The sequence below is a fragment of the Ovis aries genome, chromosome 19 (assembly GCF_016772045.2).
Source record: "Ovis aries strain OAR_USU_Benz2616 breed Rambouillet chromosome 19, ARS-UI_Ramb_v3.0, whole genome shotgun sequence".
In the NCBI taxonomy this organism is placed as follows: Eukaryota; Metazoa; Chordata; class Mammalia; order Artiodactyla; family Bovidae; genus Ovis; species Ovis aries.
The window spans coordinates 7,607,636-7,629,439 of record NC_056072.1 but is presented as its reverse complement, the minus strand read 5'-3'; the positions used below and the strand labels follow the sequence as shown (position 1 = coordinate 7,629,439).

The 21,804-nt window shown below is 41.6% G+C and overlaps 1 protein-coding gene and 1 pseudogene across 7 annotated transcripts in view; one reads left to right on the top strand and one right to left on the bottom strand.

The window, feature by feature from the left end:
* Window positions 1–21,804, bottom strand: part of FBXL2 (F-box and leucine rich repeat protein 2) — a 97,411-nt gene that overhangs the window by 58,967 nt on the left and 16,640 nt on the right. For all 7 annotated transcript variants that reach the window (XR_006056987.2, XR_006056988.2, XM_042235786.2 and 4 more), the window contains exon 2: window positions 16,102–16,163. Coding sequence is in view for 5 of the 7 variants with exons in the window: in XM_042235786.2 (XP_042091720.1) it covers window positions 16,102–16,163 (62 nt within the window). In the remaining 2 variants the exon portion in view is untranslated. The remainder of the gene's footprint in view (window positions 1–16,101; window positions 16,164–21,804) is intronic.
* On the top strand, window positions 3,548–4,109 carry LOC106991763 (large ribosomal subunit protein eL31-like; annotated as a pseudogene).

The following is a 21,804-nucleotide window of genomic DNA, read 5'->3' as shown; positions in this document are numbered from 1 at the left end:
GGAAGTTTTAGTAAAGTCCAACTTGTCAATTTTGTCTTTCATGGATCATGCTTTTGATATTGTAGCTAGAACTCACTGTCAAACCAAAGGTCACCCACATATTCTCCAATGCTTCCTTCTAGAAGTTTGATAGTTTCAGGTTTTATATTTAGACTTACGATTCATTTTGAGTTGATTTTTGTGAAAGCTATAAGGTCTATTATTCCAATGCCACTTGTTGAAAAGAAAGATGTATTTTCTCCATTAAAATGATTTTTCTCCTTTGTCAAATATCAGTTGACTTTGTGTGGCTCAATTTCTGGGCTCTGTATTCCGTTCCACTGATCTGTTTATTCTTTCACCAATACCACACTGAATTGATTACTAAAGCTTTAAACTAAGTCTTTGTAGGTCAGTTGTGTTAATCCTCAAACTTTGTTCTTCAGGAGCATATTGGCCTTTCAGAGTCTTTTGCCTCTCTGTATAAACTTTAGAATGGATTTGTCAATACTCACAAAATAACTCAGTGGTATTTTATCAGAATTGTGTTGATTCTACAGATCAGTTTGGGAAGAATCGACATTTTAACAATATTGAGTTTTCTTTTCCGTTAATATGTAGCATCTCTTCAATTCTTCAAACCTCCTTTGATTTCTTTTCACTGGAGTTTTGGAGTTTTCATCATATAGACCTTTTGACAGACTTATACTCAAGTGTTTCATTTTTTGAATCTAATGTAAATGGTATTGTTTTCTTTTTTTTTAAGAAATAAAACATTTTTAATCTGAAAGTACAGTATCTTGAAAAGCACAGTAGTACAGGACAACAGGGGCTGGCATCGAGTGAACAGGCAAGAGTTACTGACTAGAGAGGGAGGGGAGGTGGGAGATGGTAGAGCTGAAGGGGCATCAGCAACAGGAGGCAGGGCAAGCTGCGATTTCATACCTGCAGTTAATGGCACAGGTTCTGGTTCCTTGCTGGATTCAATTCTGTCTACCTTCTTGAAAGAACAATCCAGTAATGTCTGAGTGGTAGTTCTTTTTTTCTCATCATAGACGCCACAGTAGCACTGGATTACATTCTGAATGGCTGCTGCAGCCTTCATGTTCCATCCTACATTCGGGTCCTGTGCCTCACAACCTAACAGTGCCTCCCCAAACAGAGCTAACTTATGTGATGAGAGGAAAACACATGCTTACGTCTTCGAACGTTCACAACTTGAAGGTTCATATATAGAGATTTACAGTACAATGAACTGAGTGAAGTCGCTCAGTCATGTCCAGCTCTTTGGGACCCCAGGGACTGTAGCCTACCAGGCTCCTCTGTCCATGGGATTTTCCAGGCAATAGTACTGGAGTGGATTGCCATTTCCTTCTCTATGGTATTGTTTTCAATTTCAGTTTGGAGTTGGTCACTGCTGCTAAACAATATGAGAAATGGCAATAGGAAAACAGTTATCTTTTGCACATTAACCTTATATCCTGCAATGTTATATAACTGCTTATTAATTCCAGGAATATTTTGTAAATTATTTGGAATTGTCTATGTTTACAATCATGTCATTTACAAACAAAACCAGCTTTATTTTTTCCTTCCCAATGTATACCTTTTCTTTATCTAATTATATTAGGTAGGATTTCCAGTAGTACTATGATGAACAGGAATGGTAAGAGGGGACATCATTTTCTGGTTTCTGATGTCAGGTATAAAGCATCCAGTTTTTCACCATTAAATATAGTGTTAGCTTCAAGGTTGTTATATAAATATTCTTGAGGAAGTTCCCCTCTATTTTGGTTTTATGAGAGCTTTAATCATGAATGAGTGTTAAAATCTGCCACATACTTTTTCTGCAGCTACTGATATGACCATATGATTTCTTTATTAGATCACAGATGTGATAGCTTATCTTGATTTTTGAATGTTGAAGAATCCTCGCAAGCCTGAAATAAATCCCACTTGGTTATAGTACATAATTCATTTTGTACATTGTTCAATTTGAGTTGCTAATATTTTGGTGAAGACTTCTGCATCTACACTCATGATCTAAATTGTTCTATACTTTTCTTTTCTTTTTCAAACATTTTTGTTTATTTTCATCTTCGCTGCGCTGGGTCTTTCTTGCACACGGCTTTTCCAGTTGCGGCGAGTAGGGGCTCCTCCCTAGCGGTGGTGTGCAGGCTTCTCACTGAGGGGCTTCTCTTGCTGCAGAGCGCAGGGTTTCGGGAGGGCAGGCTCAGTGGTGCACAGGCTCTGGTGCCCTGCGGCATGGGGGACCTTTCTGGACCAGGGACTGAACCCGAGTCCCCTGCACTGGCAGGCAGATTCTTAACCACTGGGCCACACGACGTCCTTCCTGTACTTTCCCTTTCTATAACCTCTTTATCTGCTTTTAGTATTAGGCTAATGCCAGCTTCACAGAACGAGTTAGGAATTATTCTGCTCCCATTTATGACAATGTTGAGAATTGGTATCATTTCTTGTGTTCAGCAGCATTCACCAATGAAACCATCTGGGTCTGACATAGTAATTACATATGTGTAATTATATCTGAAATACCTGAGAGTACACTGCAGACAGTGTTCATTTACCCCTAAGATACTCAAATCTCTCCTAAAACAAGGTCATTTTATTTTTCAGAAACACAACAGAGTTAACAAAGCAAGGAAATTAACATGGATACGACACTATAATCTACAGATGGTATTAAAACACCTGTTAATCGTCCCGTTAAAGGCCCTTAAAAGAAAATCTTTTTTTTTCCTGGCCCAGGGTCACATACTGCATTTATCTGTCACGTCTCTTCAGTCGCTTCTAACCTGAAACACTTTCTCAGTTTTTATCTTTCCTGACTTTGCTATTTTTGAAGCATAAAGGTCTCTGTAGAACGTCCTGCTGTAGCTGCTGTTTCCTCACGATCACACTCAAGTCCCACACTGCTGGGAGGAGCGCCCGAGCAGCGGCTCTGTGCCCCTGTGCACCGCAGCAGGAGGCATCTGGTCTCCACTCGTCCTGTTACTGGCGATGCCTACTTCGATCATTCAGTCATGATTTCTGCCAGACTGCCCTATTATAAAGCTACCATTTCCCCCTTTGTAATTAATATGTATCTTGTGGGAGATTATTTGAAATTATGAAAATATTTTGTTTCCCAAATGTCATACCTTCACATATTTCATTATTTTGAAAAGTGGTAAATTAAGGGAAGGAATGTCAAGCAATTATCCTGCCTTTCCTATAAAAACTATAGCACTGTGTAATCAAATAGAAGCGAAGGTAAGTAACACTTTATAAAAGCATTCCAATTAATAAATGAAGGAAAAGAATCAGAGTATCATCATTTTGTAACCCCAATAAGTTCATAGTCTAGGCAATAAGCATACACAAATATAAGCAACTGACAAAACAAAGAAAACTGGAAATTACGGGATTCCTAATAAAAGAACACACCACCACACAGTCTCACATTCACCACAGAGTCAAAGGGGTTGAACCTGAATCTGAAAAAAACCTCTGATCCTGCTGTCAATTTCCAAGAATAAAAATGGAGGAAACGTGCTGAAATCGCACCATGAGGATACAACTAGCAAATCCCAGGTGGTGCAAACAGCTACATGCCAAATAACCCAAGTTACTCAACAGGTAAGATGCATGGAACAGAAAAGAGATGGACCAGAAAACCTGTTGATTATCAGACACTTGAAGATTTATTAAATGGGAAAGACTAGCTTTTTCCCAACACCAGCTCAGTCTGATGGCTTCCACAAAGAAGGGTGACAAGACAAAAACAGGGCTGGTCCGCCATCAGTGAGGTGGTGTCCAGAGGATACACCATCAATATTCACAAGTGCATCCACAGAATGGGTCTTAAGAAGCATGACCCTTGGTCACTCGAAGAAACCCAGAAATCTGCCATGAAGGAGACGGGAACTCCACACGTGCATGTTGACACCCAGTTCACTAAAGCTCTCTGGGCCAAAGGAATAAGGAATGCCCCACACTGCGTGCACGTGCAGCTGTCCAGAGAACATACTGAAGATGCAGATTCAACAAACAGGCTCTATACGCTGGTTACTGTGTTACCTGTCACCACTTTTTAAAATCTAGAGACAGCTACTGTGGATGAGAACTAACTGCCAATTGTCGAACAGATCTATAGACCCACAAAAGAAAACCAAACAAACAGGCAAGACTAAACCATGACGAGCAGGGAGGCACAGACGGGCGGCAAGTCCACAGGGCAATGACGCAGAGTGGCCGCTATGAAAGTCAGGGAAGGGTTACTCCTGGAGAGGGACGTTGTCATGACTCCAATGGGAAACGGATGTGCTTCGGTGACTGAAGAAGTTCTACTTATTGACCGAGGTAATGGCTACCAAGGCCTTTGTCTAATAATTGTGGTCTGTATGGTTCTCTAACTATGTATTATACTTTACAATAAAGAAATGTCTTAAGAAAAAATGATACGTGAATCAAAGAAGCAATCATGGAAACTGATAAACATTTGAAACTGAACAGTAAACAAACAAAAAACACTAAACTCCAAAACTTATGTAATTCAACAAAAACAGAGCTTTAAGACTATTGCCCACAGAACTTACCTATTATTAGATAAGCAAGCTGAAAATTAATGACCTAAATGTCCAAATTACAGAAGCTAAAGAAAACACAATTAGCCCAAAGAAAGGGGAAAAAAGGAGGGGGGCGGATTTAAAAAGCTAGAAGGGAAATTTGTTTTAAAAAAAGAAAACAAAGAAAAAATAGAAAAAAGTACACCAATGTCATCAAAAAGATAAAACAAGTGTTGGTGAGGATGTGGGGAAAAGGGAACCTTTGTACACTGTTGGCAGGAATGTGAATTAGTTCAGCCACCTCAGAAAACAATATGAAAGGTTCCTGGAACAATTTTAAATAGCATTACCATATGATCCAGCAATTCCATCTCTGAGTGCATGAAACGAAAGCAGGATACTGAAGAGGTGTACGCACGCCCAGTTTATGCAGCGTCAGCGACCGCAGCCAAGACACGGGACACCTGAGTGCCTGTCAGCGGACTCACAGCTGACACGTGGCCCGCTCACACAGCAGAGCATCACTCAGCCGTGAGAAAGAAGAAAGCCTTGCCATCTGCGGCAACACGGTTTCTAAGGACACTGCTAAGATAAGTCAGAGACAGGCAAACACTGTACAGTATCACTTATATGTGGGCCCGAAAGGAAAGCCAGACTCAGAAAGACGCGGCTAGAGTCTGGGGCTGGGGGAACAGAAGAGAGATTGTTTTAAGGGTACAAATTTGCAACTAGTATATAAATAAGTCCTAGAGATCTAATCAACAATATAGTGATTATAGATAACAACACTGTAATAAAACCAAACTTTCTAAGAGATTAGATCTTAATTATTCCCCCCAAATAAATGGTAATTACATGATGTGCAGAGGTGTAGCTAACGCTACAATGGCACTCACATTACAATATATGAATGGACCCCATCAACATGTTGCACAACTTAAATTTTTACAGTTACATATTGAATATATATATATATATTTTAAACTGTGACAACCTCTGGAAACACTGGCTTTATCAAGAGCTGTAAAAATGTTCTCATTTAATCCAGTAATTCCATTTCAGGAAGTTATCATAAAGAAATAATTCAACAGAAGAATTTATTTCAGCTTTATCTATAATTTTAAAAAGCAACCAAAAGGTTAAGTAAATCATTACTTATCAACTTCATGGAATATGAAGCAGCCATTGAAATGGTAATTATGAAAAGTATTTGGTAATAGGGGAGCGTAATCATTAAATGTCAGGTAGGGAAAAGCTCAGAAGAAAATGCTATGTTTCATGCACTTTCAAATAAGCATAAATAAATACATACAAGGGCCATGAGAAGAAAACTAGAAACTACAAGGTTTCCCAAATATAGTATTGTTTTTGAAACTTTTTTTTCTCTGCCCTGAACGTTCTCACACACAGACATACATATGCCTACACACATATGCCTATACTTTCATAAGTATACATTCACAGATAATCCACATATACCTAAGACAAGCCCACCCACTACACATACATACATATATGCTAATTGGCAGAAAAACAGATACACAGATCAATGAAACAAAAAAGAGTCCAGAACAAACCCATACATATATGGTCAATTAATTTATGACAAAGGACCCAAGATATACAATGGGGAAAGAGCAGCCTCTTCAATAAATGGTGCTAGGAAAACTGGACAGCCACATGTAAAAGAATGAAACTGGACCACTGTCTTATAACCAAAAAAATTAAAATGGATGAAAGATTGAAACAGAAGACCTAAAACCATAAAACTCCCAGAAGGAAACATAGGCAGTAAGCTTCTTGACCGAGGCCTTAGAAATGATTTTTTTGATTTGACACCCAAAGCAAAGACAACCAAAGCTAAAAGAAACAAAAGAACTACCTCAGACTAGAAAGCTTCTGCACAACAAAGGAAACCGTCCACAAAATGAAAAGGCCATCTACTGACTAGGAGAAAATATCTGCAAACCATATACAATATATACAACCCAACAGCAAGAAACCAAAGAATTAAGTTCACAGGTGGGTAGAGGACCCAAGCAGAAATTCTTCCCAAGAAGACACACTAATGGCCAGGAGGCACTTGGAAACCGTGCTCCATAAGACTAGTCCCCAGTGCGATGCAAATCAAGGTCACAGCGAGGCAACACCCGCACCTACTGGAATGGCTGTATCAGAAAGGCGAGAAGTGAGTACCGGCGAGGATGCGGAGAGAAAGCAAACCTTGGGCACTATTATGGGGACGTACACTGGTGCAGCCACCGTGGATAACAGTATGGCAGTGCCTCAGAAATTTAAAATACAACCACCATATGACCCAGCGGTGCTACTTGGGGATATTCGTCTGGAGAAAACAAACGCGTAAGACTGGGCAGCAGATATACACACCAACCACGTCCACTGCAGCATTACTCACAGCAGCTAAGCCACAGGAGCAGCGAAAGTGCCCGTCTACCAGTGGGTGACCAAGGGAAGGAATGGGGGGCTGCCCTCATGGCCAGCGGCTAAGACTCCCGGATCCCAGTGCAGGCGGCCCAGGTTTGATCCCTGGTCAGGGAACTAACAAGAAAAGATTCTGCGTGCCGCAACTAAGACCCGGCACAGCCAAAGAAGTAAAACAGATAAAAAATGTGAGAGGTGGCGTTATATACGAAAATTATTCAGCAATAAAGAAAGAATGAAACTGCCATTTGTGACAACACAGACAGACCTCGAGGGTATTATGCTAAGTGAAATAAATCACACAGAGAAAAACAAATACCTTATGATCTCACTTATATGTGGTATCTTAGCAAACAAACACACACCTGATCTCAAAGATAGAGAGAACAGGTTTGTGGTTGCCAGAGGTGCAGGAGTGAGCAAAACAGGTGAATGGGGTCAAAAGGCACAATTCCAGTTACAAAGTAAATGTTATGGGGATGCAATACACAGCATGGCAATTATAGCTAATAATAGTGTATTCCATATTCAAAAGTTGCTGAGAGTAAATCTTAAGAGTTCTCATCATAAGAAAAAAGTTTTGTAACTACGTGTGGCAACAGATGTTAACTAGACTTAATGTGGTGATCATTTTGCAGTTATGTGCAAATATCAAATCATTATATTGTATACCTGTGTCAACTATATATATATATATATATATATAAAACCTCAATTTTTTAAAGATTAGATTTACTGTGTCATGCAACATCCAGGATAAACACAAGAAATTATAAAGTGTGTAAAGAACCTATACACACAGTCAAGAAAGAGAGAACACAGTCCTGAACTTAGAGATAGCCTTAGGCTGAACTAGGTGAAAGCTGGGGTGAACAAAAGACTGGCACCTTCTCCACAAATAACAAACACTGGAGAGGGTGTGGGAAAGCGGAACCCTCCTACACTGCTGGTGGAGATCTAAGTTGGTGCAGCTACGGTGGAAAACCACATGGAAGTCCCTCACAAAACTAAAAACAGAATGACCCTGTGACCAGGCAATCCTACTCCTGGGCATATATCCAGACAAAACTATAATTCAAAAAGATACATGGACAGAGATGTTCATAGCAGCACTGTGCACGATAGCCAAGAAACGAAAGCAGCTTGAGTTATGTCCACTGACAGATGAATGGATAAAGGAGCGGTACAACATGCACAGCAACACTGCTCAGCGGTAGAAGAGAGTGGAACAGTGCCCTTCACCGCAACATGGATGCAGACACAAACTGCCACACGGAGCCAGAAAGAGGGAGACGAATGCCCCACGGTATCCCACACGTGGAGTCCAGACTCTGACACAAATGACCTATCTATGGGACACAAACAGAACCGGGGACAGAGAGAGGACTTGTTCTCAAGGGGGAGACGAGCGGGAGCGGGTCGGGTTAGGAGTGGGGGCTCAGCACACGCAAACTATGACACACAGAACAGAGAAACAGCAAGGCCCCGCTGCAGAGCAGAGGCAGCCCCAGCCAATACGCTGTGATGAGCCCCAACGGGAAAGAGCACGAAAAAGAACGCACATGCTCTCTTCTATTCTGGCTTATCATTTCCCTGGAGGAGGAAATGCCAACCCACTCTGGTATTCTTGCTTGGATGATCTCATGGACAGAGGAGCCTGGCAGGCTACAGTCCATGGTGTTGCAAAGCGTATACAACTGAATATATATATAAATAAACTGAGTCTCTTTGCTGTACAGCAGTAATTAACAAAACATTGTAGTTCAACTACACATCAATAAAAAATAAATTAAGACTGGCACTTCCAAGAAAGCAGAATGACTATGGGAGAGAACAAATTAAATGACACTTTCAGGGGCCGGAAGTAAATCAGCTATCAGGAGTTTACAAGAAAGTTGGAAAAGAGAGAGAGAGGAAATACAGTAAGAAATGGTAAGTGGAAAGTTCTGGAAGAATAAGTCTTCACAATTTATGTGGACTTTACAGTAAAGGCAACAGGGAAAGTTTTCAGCAGGAGAGAGGCAAAATTAGTAAGATAAAAAATAAATAAATAGAAAACTGCAATAATAATCATAGCGAATAAAATATTTTAATCATTAAAACCCCCAATGCCCTCTTACAAAGATTATTGAGACATTACTTGAAAAAACTGAATGGAAAACCGTAGAGGAGACGGTACTATTAAGAACAAGATGGGGGCTTCCCCGGTGGTCCAGTGGCTAAGAATCTGCCTTGCAATGCAGGGGACGCCGACTAGATCCAGCGATCGCGCTTCAGCGCAACAAAGCAAGCCCACCGCAAAGACCGGGCCCCCTGGCCACAGCCACCGAAGCCCGAGCACCTGAGCCTGCGCTCCGCAATAAGAGAAGCCACGGCAACAAGCCCACGCTCCGCAACCGGAAAACAGCCTCCCACTCGCCACACCAAAGAGAGCCCGAGCGCAGCAACAAAGACCCAGCGCAGACTATAAATAAACAAAAACAAGAAGGGGAAAGAAAACTCCTACAGACCAATAACAGACAGCAGACAAAATGGTTTTTTTATAGGCAGTAGGCAAAAGATATACACACAGTGACAAAGGTATAAAGAGATGCTGACGTCGTTAGAATTCGGGGAAATTCAAAGCAGCAGCACAGTGAGACGTCAGTCTATACTTAAGACACATACAGCACTTAAAACTGGGAAAGAACAACTCAACTGGGTCTCTCATCCATTGTCTGTATGAATGCAAGCTGATAAGACCACTTTGGAAAAACAAATGTTACATATGAAGTTAAATATTTGCACAGCCTGAGAAGGTAACAGGCAGAAAGGCTAAGGGGTCTCCTCCAAACGGAGAAAACAGGCTGCAAGTGTCAGGCGTTTTTTTTCTCTCTCTTCAGCGGCAGGAGGAAACAAAGGACAAGTGTCAGATTTTTTTCCCTTCTCTATGCATAATTAAAAGGAGGTTTCTCTTAAAATTCTGTGTTACCATGAAGACACCTGGTTACACCTGAACTTTTCTCAAACCTTGAGCTAACTAACGCATTTTTCTTACAGAAACGTTTTTCTTAAGCTGTTAATGAACTATGTATTTACCCTAGTCTTTCTTCAAGTCTGTTCCTCTTAAGACTCAGAATCAGTAATGGCTCAACAAACCAGTATGTTTTACTCATTCACTGTTCTGATCTATGTTAATGAAACTATGTATTTGCTTGGAAACCTGCCTTTCTTCAAGATTCATGTCAGTCGTTTTATGGCCCGGGAAGACTCACTTTGTGCCAATGTCATCTCAAAATGCATGTTGTGGGTGAGGGGCCCGGTGCCACTCTGAGTTTTGAGACATTTCCTTTCTCTAATTAGCAGCCTGCTCATAGGTATATAACATACCACTAAAGGCTAGCAGGGGGCACTCTTTCTGCCCCCTTCTGATGTCTATGTCACAAGTTTGCTCTTTTATACTTTATCTCTTTTACACTTTAAAAAAACTGCATTACACAAAAGCTCTGAGTGATCAAGCCTCGTCACTGGCCCTGGGTTGAATTCCTCTCCTCTGGAGGCCAAGAATCCTGGCGTCTTTCACAGCTCAACAACAACCTTTCAAGCCTATGACCTCTAGCAACTCAACTCAATATATTTACTGACCATCTGTATTTCCTCCTTTGTTCAGACCCTCTTCAAATTTTTCTAAGAGTTAATCCATCTGTTTCTTAATAATTTTTAATAATTCGTGTATATGTTAAAGAAGATAGCCCTCTCTTATAATGTGTATTTGAATTATTTCATCTACCACTAGGCTGCATATTTTGCCATATTTTACTATTCATAGAATCAAATTTGCCAATCTTTTCTGTTGTAACTACTGAATTCACAGCTTTTAAATTAACAGTTCTCTAACATAACTTTGCAGGGATAACACTCTAGAGTAGAATGTACTAGTTTCACCCTTATCTGTGGAGTTCTATTCATGCTTCATGCCACCCCAATGTACATTTAAAAATCCAAAGGCATCATCAGAGTTTTAATTGTAAGCATAACCCCAACCAGAGAACAATTTGCCTCTGCCATGATTTGGACTTAGATGCTAACCTTAAAATAATACATAATAGTATACAGAGGGAAGGGCCTTTAAGCATCTGCATCTAATTTCAACATACATTAATTCAGTCCTGTATAGCCTCATACAAGGTAAAACAACAATAAACATGACCAAACCAAAAGGAAAAAAAAAAGCCTCTTTAACAAAAAGAGAAATCTGCATAGATGTTTAAACCTGTATTTGACGTTCTGTGACTACTTGTTAGTCACTCAGTCGTGTCCAACTCTTTGCAACCCCATGGACTGCAGCCCGTCAGGCTCCTCTGTTCATGGAATTCTCCAGGCAGGAATATGGAGTGGGTTGCCATTCCCTTCTCCATTCCTGACCCAGAGATTGAACCCAGGTCTCCTGCACTGCCATATTCTTTACCATCTGGGCCACCAGGGAGGCCCAATTTGCAGTATGTACCCCTAAAAGAGCATCTTACCTGTTTGGTTGCCATGGAATATATATAAAGACATCAAGACAGCAGAAGGTACCAGTCCTTGAAAAAGTCTATGGAGTACTACAACCAGCCAGCAAGCAAGAACGCTCATTCAATGATGCCCCAAACAGGAATGAGCCCTTTACTGCACTGCTCCCCAGGGTCCCGTGATCACAGATTGGCACTGGGCTGTAACTTAATAATTACAACAAAACCACAATTATTTTAACTCATGGAACTGGCTTATAAATTTCAGAAAAGGGAAATTTGAAAATTTAAGCGCTAGTTACTTTATAATTTTCCCTAGCAAACTAGTAAAACTGCCAAATTATATGTAATTATGTAGTTGATTGCATTTGCCAAAATTATTAGGCTCAGCTCTCCTGTTTGGGGCAATCAATCCTTCTTCATCAAGCCCACAAACACATTGAGGACTTTGTCATGGATCCACATACATTTTAAAAGGAAAGAAAATTACATAGATAATGGTGATTTGGGTTTTAAAAATATGTCTAACAAGTTTTCTTTCATTATTATTCATTACTAACAAGAGCCATGTCTTCTCACAATGTTTTAAAATATTTACTGCATGTAGCACTCCCTATTCCTATGAAGCTGTTTACATGCATTTTCATTTCAGCACTAAAATCTGAAAACAACCACGTGTGTGTGTGCGTGAGTTGCTCAGTCGTGTCCTGCTCTCTGTGACCCCACGGACTGTAGCCCACCAGGCTCCTTTGTTCATGGAATTCTCCAGGCAAGAATACTGGAGTGGGTTGCCCATGCCCTTCTCCAGGGGATCTTCCCAGCCCCGGGATCAAACCAGGTCTCCCACACTGCAGGCAGATTCTTTACTGTTTGAGTTACCTGGGAAGCCCAAAAGAGAAGTAAAAACTTAACGTCAAACAAATTAATCTTACAGCTTGAAACCTGAATTGTGGGCCAATACTTGCTCATGCCAGACTGCTTTTCTCAATAGGAATGGTTCTTTCCAAGAGACTGCCTTCTCAATAATACAAAATGATTATCAGTTATCATAATTACCACCACTGCTCTGCTCAAGCGCCAAAAGTTGTCAGTTTAATGTCAGATGGTAGTATGCAATTTCTATTGAGATTAAATTAGTGCAAGTTGAAGAAATGAAGCAGTAGGCCATATTAACTTGCTTAATAACCAGGTCCTTTACCAGATCATTAGCAGTAGCATATGTTAAGATGCATATCAGGATAGCTTGCTTTTATCAATTGTTTGTATTAAAACTAACTGTACTATCAACAGTATTTATTAAGTATTCAGACATCCAAAATTGATATTATATAATAATAAAACATTTATTTAACATTTATTAAATGCCAGATGCTCAGAGCTACCAACAGCCCCTTTAAATAAGAACTATTACTATTACAGATATGGGAAATTAGGCCTGGAGAGTGAAGTCACTTTACGGTCACACAACCAGTAAATGGGGAGAGCAGAAATTTCAACCAAGTAAAGCTCCAAAAGTAACATATCCAATAACAATGAACATAAGTATAAGCAAGGACAACCCAACTCACTAACAGACACAGAGATTATAACTATACATTTCCACTATTTGAGCATTATATAACTGACTCCAGGAATAGCAAACACAAGCTGTTTGTTGAACTGTGTGTGCGTGAAGGGCAGAGGAGAACTTTAACATCCTTAATTTATAAGCGAAAGCCGGACAGAAAGAGCAAAACTGTCAATGCTTGTTAAGTAACAAACTAAAAACGGGTACCAGAAGGAGTCCGTGAATTAATAATATTGAGGGGTCTTAAAACTAGAAATATAAGATGACCAGATTAAAAAAACTCCGACTTTTCTGACTGGATTCGAAGTGATATAAAGTGATGAAGAGTACGTAATTCTAGGTCATGCTTGCTAATGGTTCCAGAGAGTAAGCTCAGACTTCACTGTATATGATCAGCAACGGAGGCGAGCAGAGAATTTAAGAGGGTAGTAACAGACGCAGTAAAAAAATGGCAGAGAAGATGACCTTGGCGGCAAGTCAATGAGATTATCATAAAGTCAAAGAATTCACACCTGTTGATGAAGATGGAAAGTAAACAGGAGTTCAGTAAGAACAGGAACAACAGTCTGCTCTGTCACAAAGAAGCTCACAACACGAAGTGGGAATGTAAGCAGAAGACAGGCCGAGGGCATGACGACCTCGCCGAACTCAGCAAGAGCCGTCAACACTCAGGCTCCGTGAGGCGGGGACTCTGCAGCGCTCATTCACTTTGTTGCGGAATTAACGTACGACAAAGACGCCTGCTTTGGCAACCAGGCTCAAACTCTTCTTCAATCTTTTGCTTAAAAAGGGTAGCTGGGAAAGGGAAAGCTATTACTATTGAGAATAGAAAACCTGAGAGTAAAATGACGGAAATGATTTAAAGGCCAGCAAAAATTAAAATCTGGCTGGAGTTAGGCCTGAGACGCAAGAGTCAGAGGAGACCTACCGTGGCAGTCCTGTAACTGTTAACTTCCCCTTTTACAGACTCCAAAATAAGGAAAGAAGTGGGAATGCAAATCTACCAATAAACATGTTGTAAACATCTGCTCTCAAACGACAATTTTGTTTTAAAAAATGATCCATGTGTGAGCCTTAGCATGACTCAAAAACTGCGACTCCAGGATTTTTGAAAGCGGGGTCCATGATGGATCCTTAAAAGAATCAAAATTTCTAAAACAGCAGTTCAGAAATCACACCAGCACAGAAAGTTATATAATTCCACAGCGCTCCCCACCCCAACTCCTCCTCCCTTTTGGTCAATAGGTAGAAACAGTACCACGGCTGAGTACAGTGTAAGAGCTAATTCTACCAGCAGGGAAAAAATATTAAGTTAGCAGCCTTGAGTCACAAAGAGCAGCAGTATTCAGGAGAAGGGTGGGGTTTAATCGCACTCCAGTGCTGAACGACTAAGGTGGGTCGGCCTGAAGCTGGTTACGAGCACCCCGGGGTATAAACGACATATTCACATTAAGGTCTGATGTCTGTGCTAGAAAAGTGCTCAGACCAAGAGGGCAACACTGCACAACTCTGGAAATGCTGCTCACTCTGGTCTGCTGTGGATGACACCTCCTACAGCCACACGGCCACAGCTGGCCCACCCGAACCACGCTGGCTCCACAGCTCACTGTGCTTGACCAGACTGGATGGGTGGATACGATAAGCACATCACTCCTTCCTTGTCACCACTTTCGGAACTTTAAAATGGTCATTATACCCAAAGAATATTCTCTCTTAGCCAAGCAAATATTTATTTTGTTCAAATAAAGCGTGACTGCTGTATCTTTCATGTGATTCTGCCATGACTAATTTTCTTTCTTAACTGAGCAGAATGAGCACATGGCAACACCTGATGACCAATGAAATGCCATCCTGAAGCCCCTAAAAGGTGATCATCAGCCCAAGACACGAAGTCTTCACCCTGTTCCGGACTCAAGAACAGGAGTCTAAACAGCGAGGCGGCAAAGGTGAGCCATCCATGGCATTTACAGAGCAACCCCAGTATGGAAACAGAACACACATACTCGCCCCCAACATGTTAAAATGAGAGTGAGCGCAGGCAGGGAATGGGGTCAGCGGGTCACTTTCTTACTGTAGGTCAGCATCTCCCCCCCAGATTTCCAAGGATTATTAAGAGAGTCCCAAGGTCGGTAAGTTTGAAATGCCACAGTTATTCATCTGGGAGCATCACCACGCTCATCAGCCTATTAAGGCTCTGAGAGGGCAAGCAGTAAAGAAACTGGTTCTGTTTACCTTGCATTTCCCATACTTATTGATCACAAAACCTGTTTTATGTTTTGTTTTGTGAAACATTACTGATATGAAAAGTTTGGGAAATGCCACACCTAAGATTATCATGTATTCATGTATTAACTGTTTGTTAACAATTAAAATATAACATCCAAAACTAAAATAAGGTTTCCTTGGCGCCTGCTGAGTAGGAAAGGAAGCTGCACTGCCTGAGGATCAACAAATGTTGGTTGATAACTTTACTTGGCGAAATGCCAAGCAAAATACCACTACCTGTATTTTCTGCAATGCTAAAAATAAAGGACAAAGAGCCCGTTCTACAGTACTGTCACTTAGCACAGAATTCTCATAAAATGGATAACATCAATATGTGGGCTGACACCATTTTAAGTGCTCAGTAAGAACACGTAGTATAATTATTTTAAAATCAATTTATCAGAAAACATCTAAACGTCTATAACTTCAGGAGCTCACAGCCTTAATAACCTCTCCTCGCGTTACTGACTACATTGAGAGAATCTACTGATACCCAAACAGTGTCACCTACTGAAGATTATTACAATACTTACCACATTACAAAAAGAATCCAGACCAATGCTACGTACATACTTAGTACATTCTGGATTAGACCAAGTAAAAGTTAACAACAAGCTGAACAGCATTCTATAAAACAAAAACAGAAAGTCAGTTAGGCTAATTCTGGCTGTTTTTCTATGCTATGGACTCACAGTGAGAAAGGAGACTGTCTTCGAACTTGATGACTAAATCATACATGAAATCTTAAAATCTTTACATTTCGAATCATATACAAAGTCCCTACACTTACCTCAAAAGAAGTTCTTTGGGTAACTTTTTGTTAATAAGGCCTTCATCATTATTTGAGAACACCTGAAAGTAAAAAAAAGTGAAATTATTAAAATGTCCCTCAATCAATCAAAAAAACAGTTACATATTTTGTAGATCAAAATGGCCCCAAGGAAGCTCAGGAAGGAAGGGATATAATTATGACCGATTCACACTGCTGTAGAGCAGAAACCAACACAAAATTGTAAATCAATCTTCCACCAATTAAAAAAATTTTTTTTAATGGCCCCAATCACCATCCCATAATTACGATGACATTAATTTCACGAAGTCAGTATTCTTCAATATTGACAGACACAAATACAGTTTATATTCTATACCATTTAATAAGAATGGCAAACATTTAGAGAAGAGTTAACACACCGTCACTTCTATACTACACTGTATTAGAGATTCCAGGCAAGGCTACTCAGCAAAGAAAATAAATAAAAGGCATGCTGACTGAAAAGGAAGAAATAAAACAACTTCTATTTATAGATGACACAATCCTGTACACTGAAAATTTCAGAAAAAAGACATAAAAAGCTATTAATTATGGAATTCAGCAAGGTTGAAAGATTTAACATACAAATATACCATGGATTTATACAAAAATAATTTGTATTTCCATACATTAGCAATGAACAACCTGAAAATAAAATTAAGAAAATAATCTCATTTGTAATAGCATAAGAAAAACCTATTTAGGAATACATGATATTATATATTGAAAACTTATACTAAACACTGTCCTGAGTCATCAGACTTAAACTGAAACACATTACATGTTCACAAACTGGAAGATTTAACAGTGCTGAGTTAGCAGCGTTTCTCAGCTTTGTACCTACTCTACTTGGGGTTTGCCAACTATGTCCAGTCTGCTGTTATGCCCATCAAATGAGTCCTTAACTTCTAACATGGTACTATCACTTCTGCATTCCCAGTTAGATCTTTTTATAGTCTTCCATTTTCCTGTTAAAATTTCCCAACTCTTCATCCATTCCAACTGTTCAACATCTGGCCCATCACTGCCTCAGTTTCTCTAAGCTCTTCTCCTAACCATGGGTCACACTCTTTTTATTTCTTTCCATGTCTCATAATTTGTTATTTTACAACAAATAATTGTGAGTAAAAAACCCCAGAACTTTACAAAGATCAATGAAACCAAGAGCTGTTTCTTTGAAACAACTGACAGAAGGGAAGGAGAGACTAGCCAAGAGGGCAAAGCAGAAAGACCGCGAGCTTACCTCCTCTCAGACGCACACCAAATCACAACCACCCACGAAAAAGACCAGGACCTACCAGAAAAAAATCTACAGCTAAAGACATAAAGAGGAGCTACATGAGACAGGTAGGAGGGGGCGAAACAACCCGGTCCCTCACCACAGAGATGACAACCCACAGACTGGAGGGTAATTACGCTGCAGAGTTCTCCCCCGGGAGTGAGCGTGCTGAGCCCCGTGTAAGGCTCCACAGCCCTGGGGTCAGGCAGCAAGAAGACAAACCCGGGGATCTGGCTTTGAAGGTCGGTGGGGCTTAGCCTCAGGAGTCCCTAAGGACTGAGGGAAAGAGAGTAGGCTCTTAAAAGGAGCACACAAAATCTGCCGTGCTCCAGAACTCAGGGCAAAAGCAGTCATCTGACAGCAGCGAGGGCCAGATCTACCTGCTGGTCTCAGGGAGCCTCTTGGAGAGGTGGGGGAAGCGGGGCTGCGGCTCATCCTGGGGACAAAGACACTGGCAGAGGCCATTCTTGGGAGCTCCTTCTATTGGGCAAACACGGGCACTGGCAGGCCCCATTGAGGAACCTGGCCCGTCCAACAGCCTGCAGGGACCAGTGCTGGGAAACCTCAGGCAAAGCAACTAACTGGACAGGGACACAGCCCCACCTATCAACAGACAGGCCGCCAAAAACTCCCTGAGACCACAGTCACCTCTGGACACAGCTCTGCCCATCACAGGGACAGGCACCAGCTAAACTGCCCAGGAGCCCCGCTTTAGGCTCTGGACAAGCCTCACCTACCGGGGGCAGACACTAGATGCAAGAGAGCCCTAGTCTGTACAGCCGGCCTGCCCAAGGCAGGCCAGACCCTACCCTGGGACCGGCTGGCCCTGACCCTTCCTCCTAGCAAGGCCAGCACAGCCTCAGAATGCCCTTGACCCTATATCTGTATCAGAAAACACCTCCTGCACCACCCCCCAACACATCAGTTATCAGACACCAGCTCTGTGATCCCTGAGCACTACGGTCAGAGCCCAGGACCTGACTCAGACCATAAGTCAGTCAGTTCAGTGGCTCAGTCGTGCCCGACTCTTTGCAACCCCATGAATCACATCACGCCAGGCCTCCCTGTCCATCACCAACTCCCGGAGTTCACTCAGACTCACATCCATCGAGTCAGTGATGCCATCCAGCCATCTCATCCTCTGTCGTCCCCTTCTTCTCCTGCCCCCAATCCCTCCCAGCATCAAAGTCTTTTCCAATGATCAACTCTTCGCATGAGGTGGCCAAAGTACTGGAGTCTCAGCTTTAGCGTTATTCCTTCCAAAGAACACCCAGGACTGATCTCCTTCAGAATGGACTGCTTGGATCTCCTTGCAGTCCAAGGGTCTCTCAAGTGTCTTCTCCAACACCACAGTTCAACAGCATCAATTCTTCGGCGCTCAGCCTTCTTCACAGTCCAACTCTCACATCCATACATGACCACTGGGAAAACCATAGCCTTGACTAGACGGACCTTAGTCGGCAAAGTAATGTCTCTGCTTTTTAATATGCTGTCTAGGTTGGTCATAACTGTTCTTCCAAGGAGTAAGTGTCTTTTAATTTCATGGCTGCAGTCACCATCTGCAGTGATTTTGGAGACCAAAAAAATAAAGTCTGACACTGTTTCCACTGTTTATCCATCTATTTCCCATGAAGTGATGGGACTGGATGCCATGATCTTCATTTTCTGAATGTTGAGCTTTAAGCCAACTTTTTCACTCTCCTCTTTCACTTTCATCAAGAGGCTTTTTAGTTCCTCTTCACGTTCTGCCATAAGGGTGGTGTCATCTGTTTATCTCAGGTTCTTGATATTTCTCCCAGCAATCTTGATTTCAGCTGTGTTTCTTCCAGTCCAGCATTTCTCATGATGTACTCTGCATATAAGTTAAATAAGCAGGGTGACAATATACAGCCTTGACACACTCCTTTTCCTATTTGGAACCAGTCTGTTGTTCCATGTCCAGTTCTAACTGTTGCTTCCTGACCTGCATACAGATTTCTCAAGAAGCAGGTCAGGTGGTCTGGTATTCCCATCTCTTTCAGAATTTTCCACAGTTTATTGTGATCCACACAGTCAAAGGCTTTGGCATAGTCGATAAAGCAGAAATAGATGTTCTCCTGGAACTCTCTTGCTTTTTCCATGATCCAGCGGATGTTGGCAATTTGATCTCTGGTTCCTCTGCCTTTTCTAAAACCAGCTTGAACATCAGGGAGTTCATGGTTCACATATTGCTGAAGCCTGGCTTGGAGAATTTTGAGCATTACTTTACTAGCATATGAGATGAGTACAACTGTGCGGTAGTTTGAGCATTCTTTGGCATTACCTTTCTTTGGGACTGGAATGAAAACTGACCTTTTCCAGTCCTGTGGCCACTGCTGAGTTTTCCAAATTTGCTGGCATACTGAGTGCAGCACTTTCACAGCATCCTCTTTCAGGATTTAAATAGCTCCACTGGAATTCCATCACCTCCACTAGCTTGTTCGTAGTGATGTTTCCTTAGGCCCACTTGACTTCACATTCCAGGATGTCTAGCTCTAGATGAGTGATCACACCATCGTGATTATCTGGGTCGTGAAGATCTTTTTGTACACTTCTGTGTATTCTTGCCACCTCTTCTTAATATCTTCTGCTTCTGTTAGGTCCATACCATTTCTGTCCTTTATCAAGCCCATCTTTGCATGAAATGTTCCCTTGGTATCTCTAATTTTCTTGAAGAGATCTCTAGTCTTTCCCATTCTGTTGTTTTCCTCTATTTCTTTGCATTGATTGCCGAGGAAGGCTTTCTTATCTCTTCTTGCTATTCTTTGGAACTCTGCATTCAGATGCTTATATCTTTCCTTTTCTCCTTTGCTTTTGGCTTCTCTTCTTTTCACAGCTATTTGAAAGGCCTCCCCAGACAGCCATTTTGCTTTTTTCCATTTCTTTTCCATGGGGATGGTCTTGATCCCTGTCTCCTACACAACGTCATGAACCTCCATCCATAGTTCATCAGGCACTCTGTCTATCAGATCTAGGCCCTTAAATCTATTTCTCACTTCCACTGTATAACCATAAGGGATTTGATTTAGGTCATACCTGAATGGTGTAGTGGTTTTCCCTACTTTCTTCAATTTAAGTCTGAATTTGGCAATAAGGAGTTCATGGTCTGAGCCACAGTCAGCTCCCAGTCTTTTTGCTGACTGTGCAGAGCTTCTCAACCTATGGCTGCAAAGAATATAATCAATCTGATTTCAGTGTTGACCATCTGGTGATGTCCATGTGTAGAGTCTTCTCTTGTGTTGTTGGAAGAGGGTGTTTGCTATGACCACTGCATTTTCTTGGCAAAACTCTATCAGTCTTTGCCCTGCTTCATTCCGTATTCTGAGGCCAAATTTGCCTGTTACTCCAGGTGTTTCTTGACTTCCTACTTTTGCATTCCAGTCCCCTCTAATGAAAAGGACATCTTTTTTGGGTGTTAGTTCTAGAATGTCTTGTAGGTCTTCACAGAACCGTTCAACTTCAGTTTCTTCAGTGTTACTGGTTGGGGCATAGACTTGGATTACTGTGATATTGAATGGTTTGCCTTGGAGACGAACAGAGATCATTCTGTCGTTTTTTGAGATTGCATCCAAGTACTGCGTTTCGGACTCTTTTGTTGACCATGATGGCTACTCCACTTCTTCTGAGGGATTCCTGCCCGCAGTAGTAGATATAATGGTCATCTGAGTTAAATTCACCCATTCCAGTCCACTTTAGTTCACTGATTCCTAGAATGTTGATGTTCACCCTTGCCATCTCTTGTTTGACCACTTCTAATTTGCCTTGATTCATGGACCTGACATTCCAGGTTCCTATGCAACATTGCTCTTTACAGCATCCGACCTTGCTTCTATCACCAGTCACATCCACGGCTGGGTATTGTTTTTGCTTTGGCTCCATCCCTTCATTCTTTCTGGAGTTATTTCTCCACTGATCTCCAGTAGCATATTGGGCACCTACCGACCTGGGGAGTTCCTCTTTCAACATCCTATCATTTTGCCTTTTCATACTGTTCATGGGGTTCTCAAGGCAAGAATACTGAAGTGGTTTGCCATTCCCTTCTCCAGTGGACCACATTCTGTCAGACCTCTCCACTATGACCCGCCCATCTTGGGTTGCCGAGCGGGCATGGCTTAGTTTCATAGAGTTAGACCAGGCTGTGGTCCTAGTGTGATTAGATTGACTAGTTTTCTAGTCAATAAGTAGTTGTCTAGACGATAAGTATTCCAGCGTTAAACCAAAACCTGGTTTCACCCACCAATAGTGGACATTCAACAGCCCCAGAGTTTTCTGGACCCTGACCGCACCCTCCCACCAGTGAATAGGCACTAGCCCAGGCCTCCTAGGGCACCGCAGTCAGTGGCCTGGTGACTGGCCCCACCAGCCTCTTCATAAAGCATGGCTGG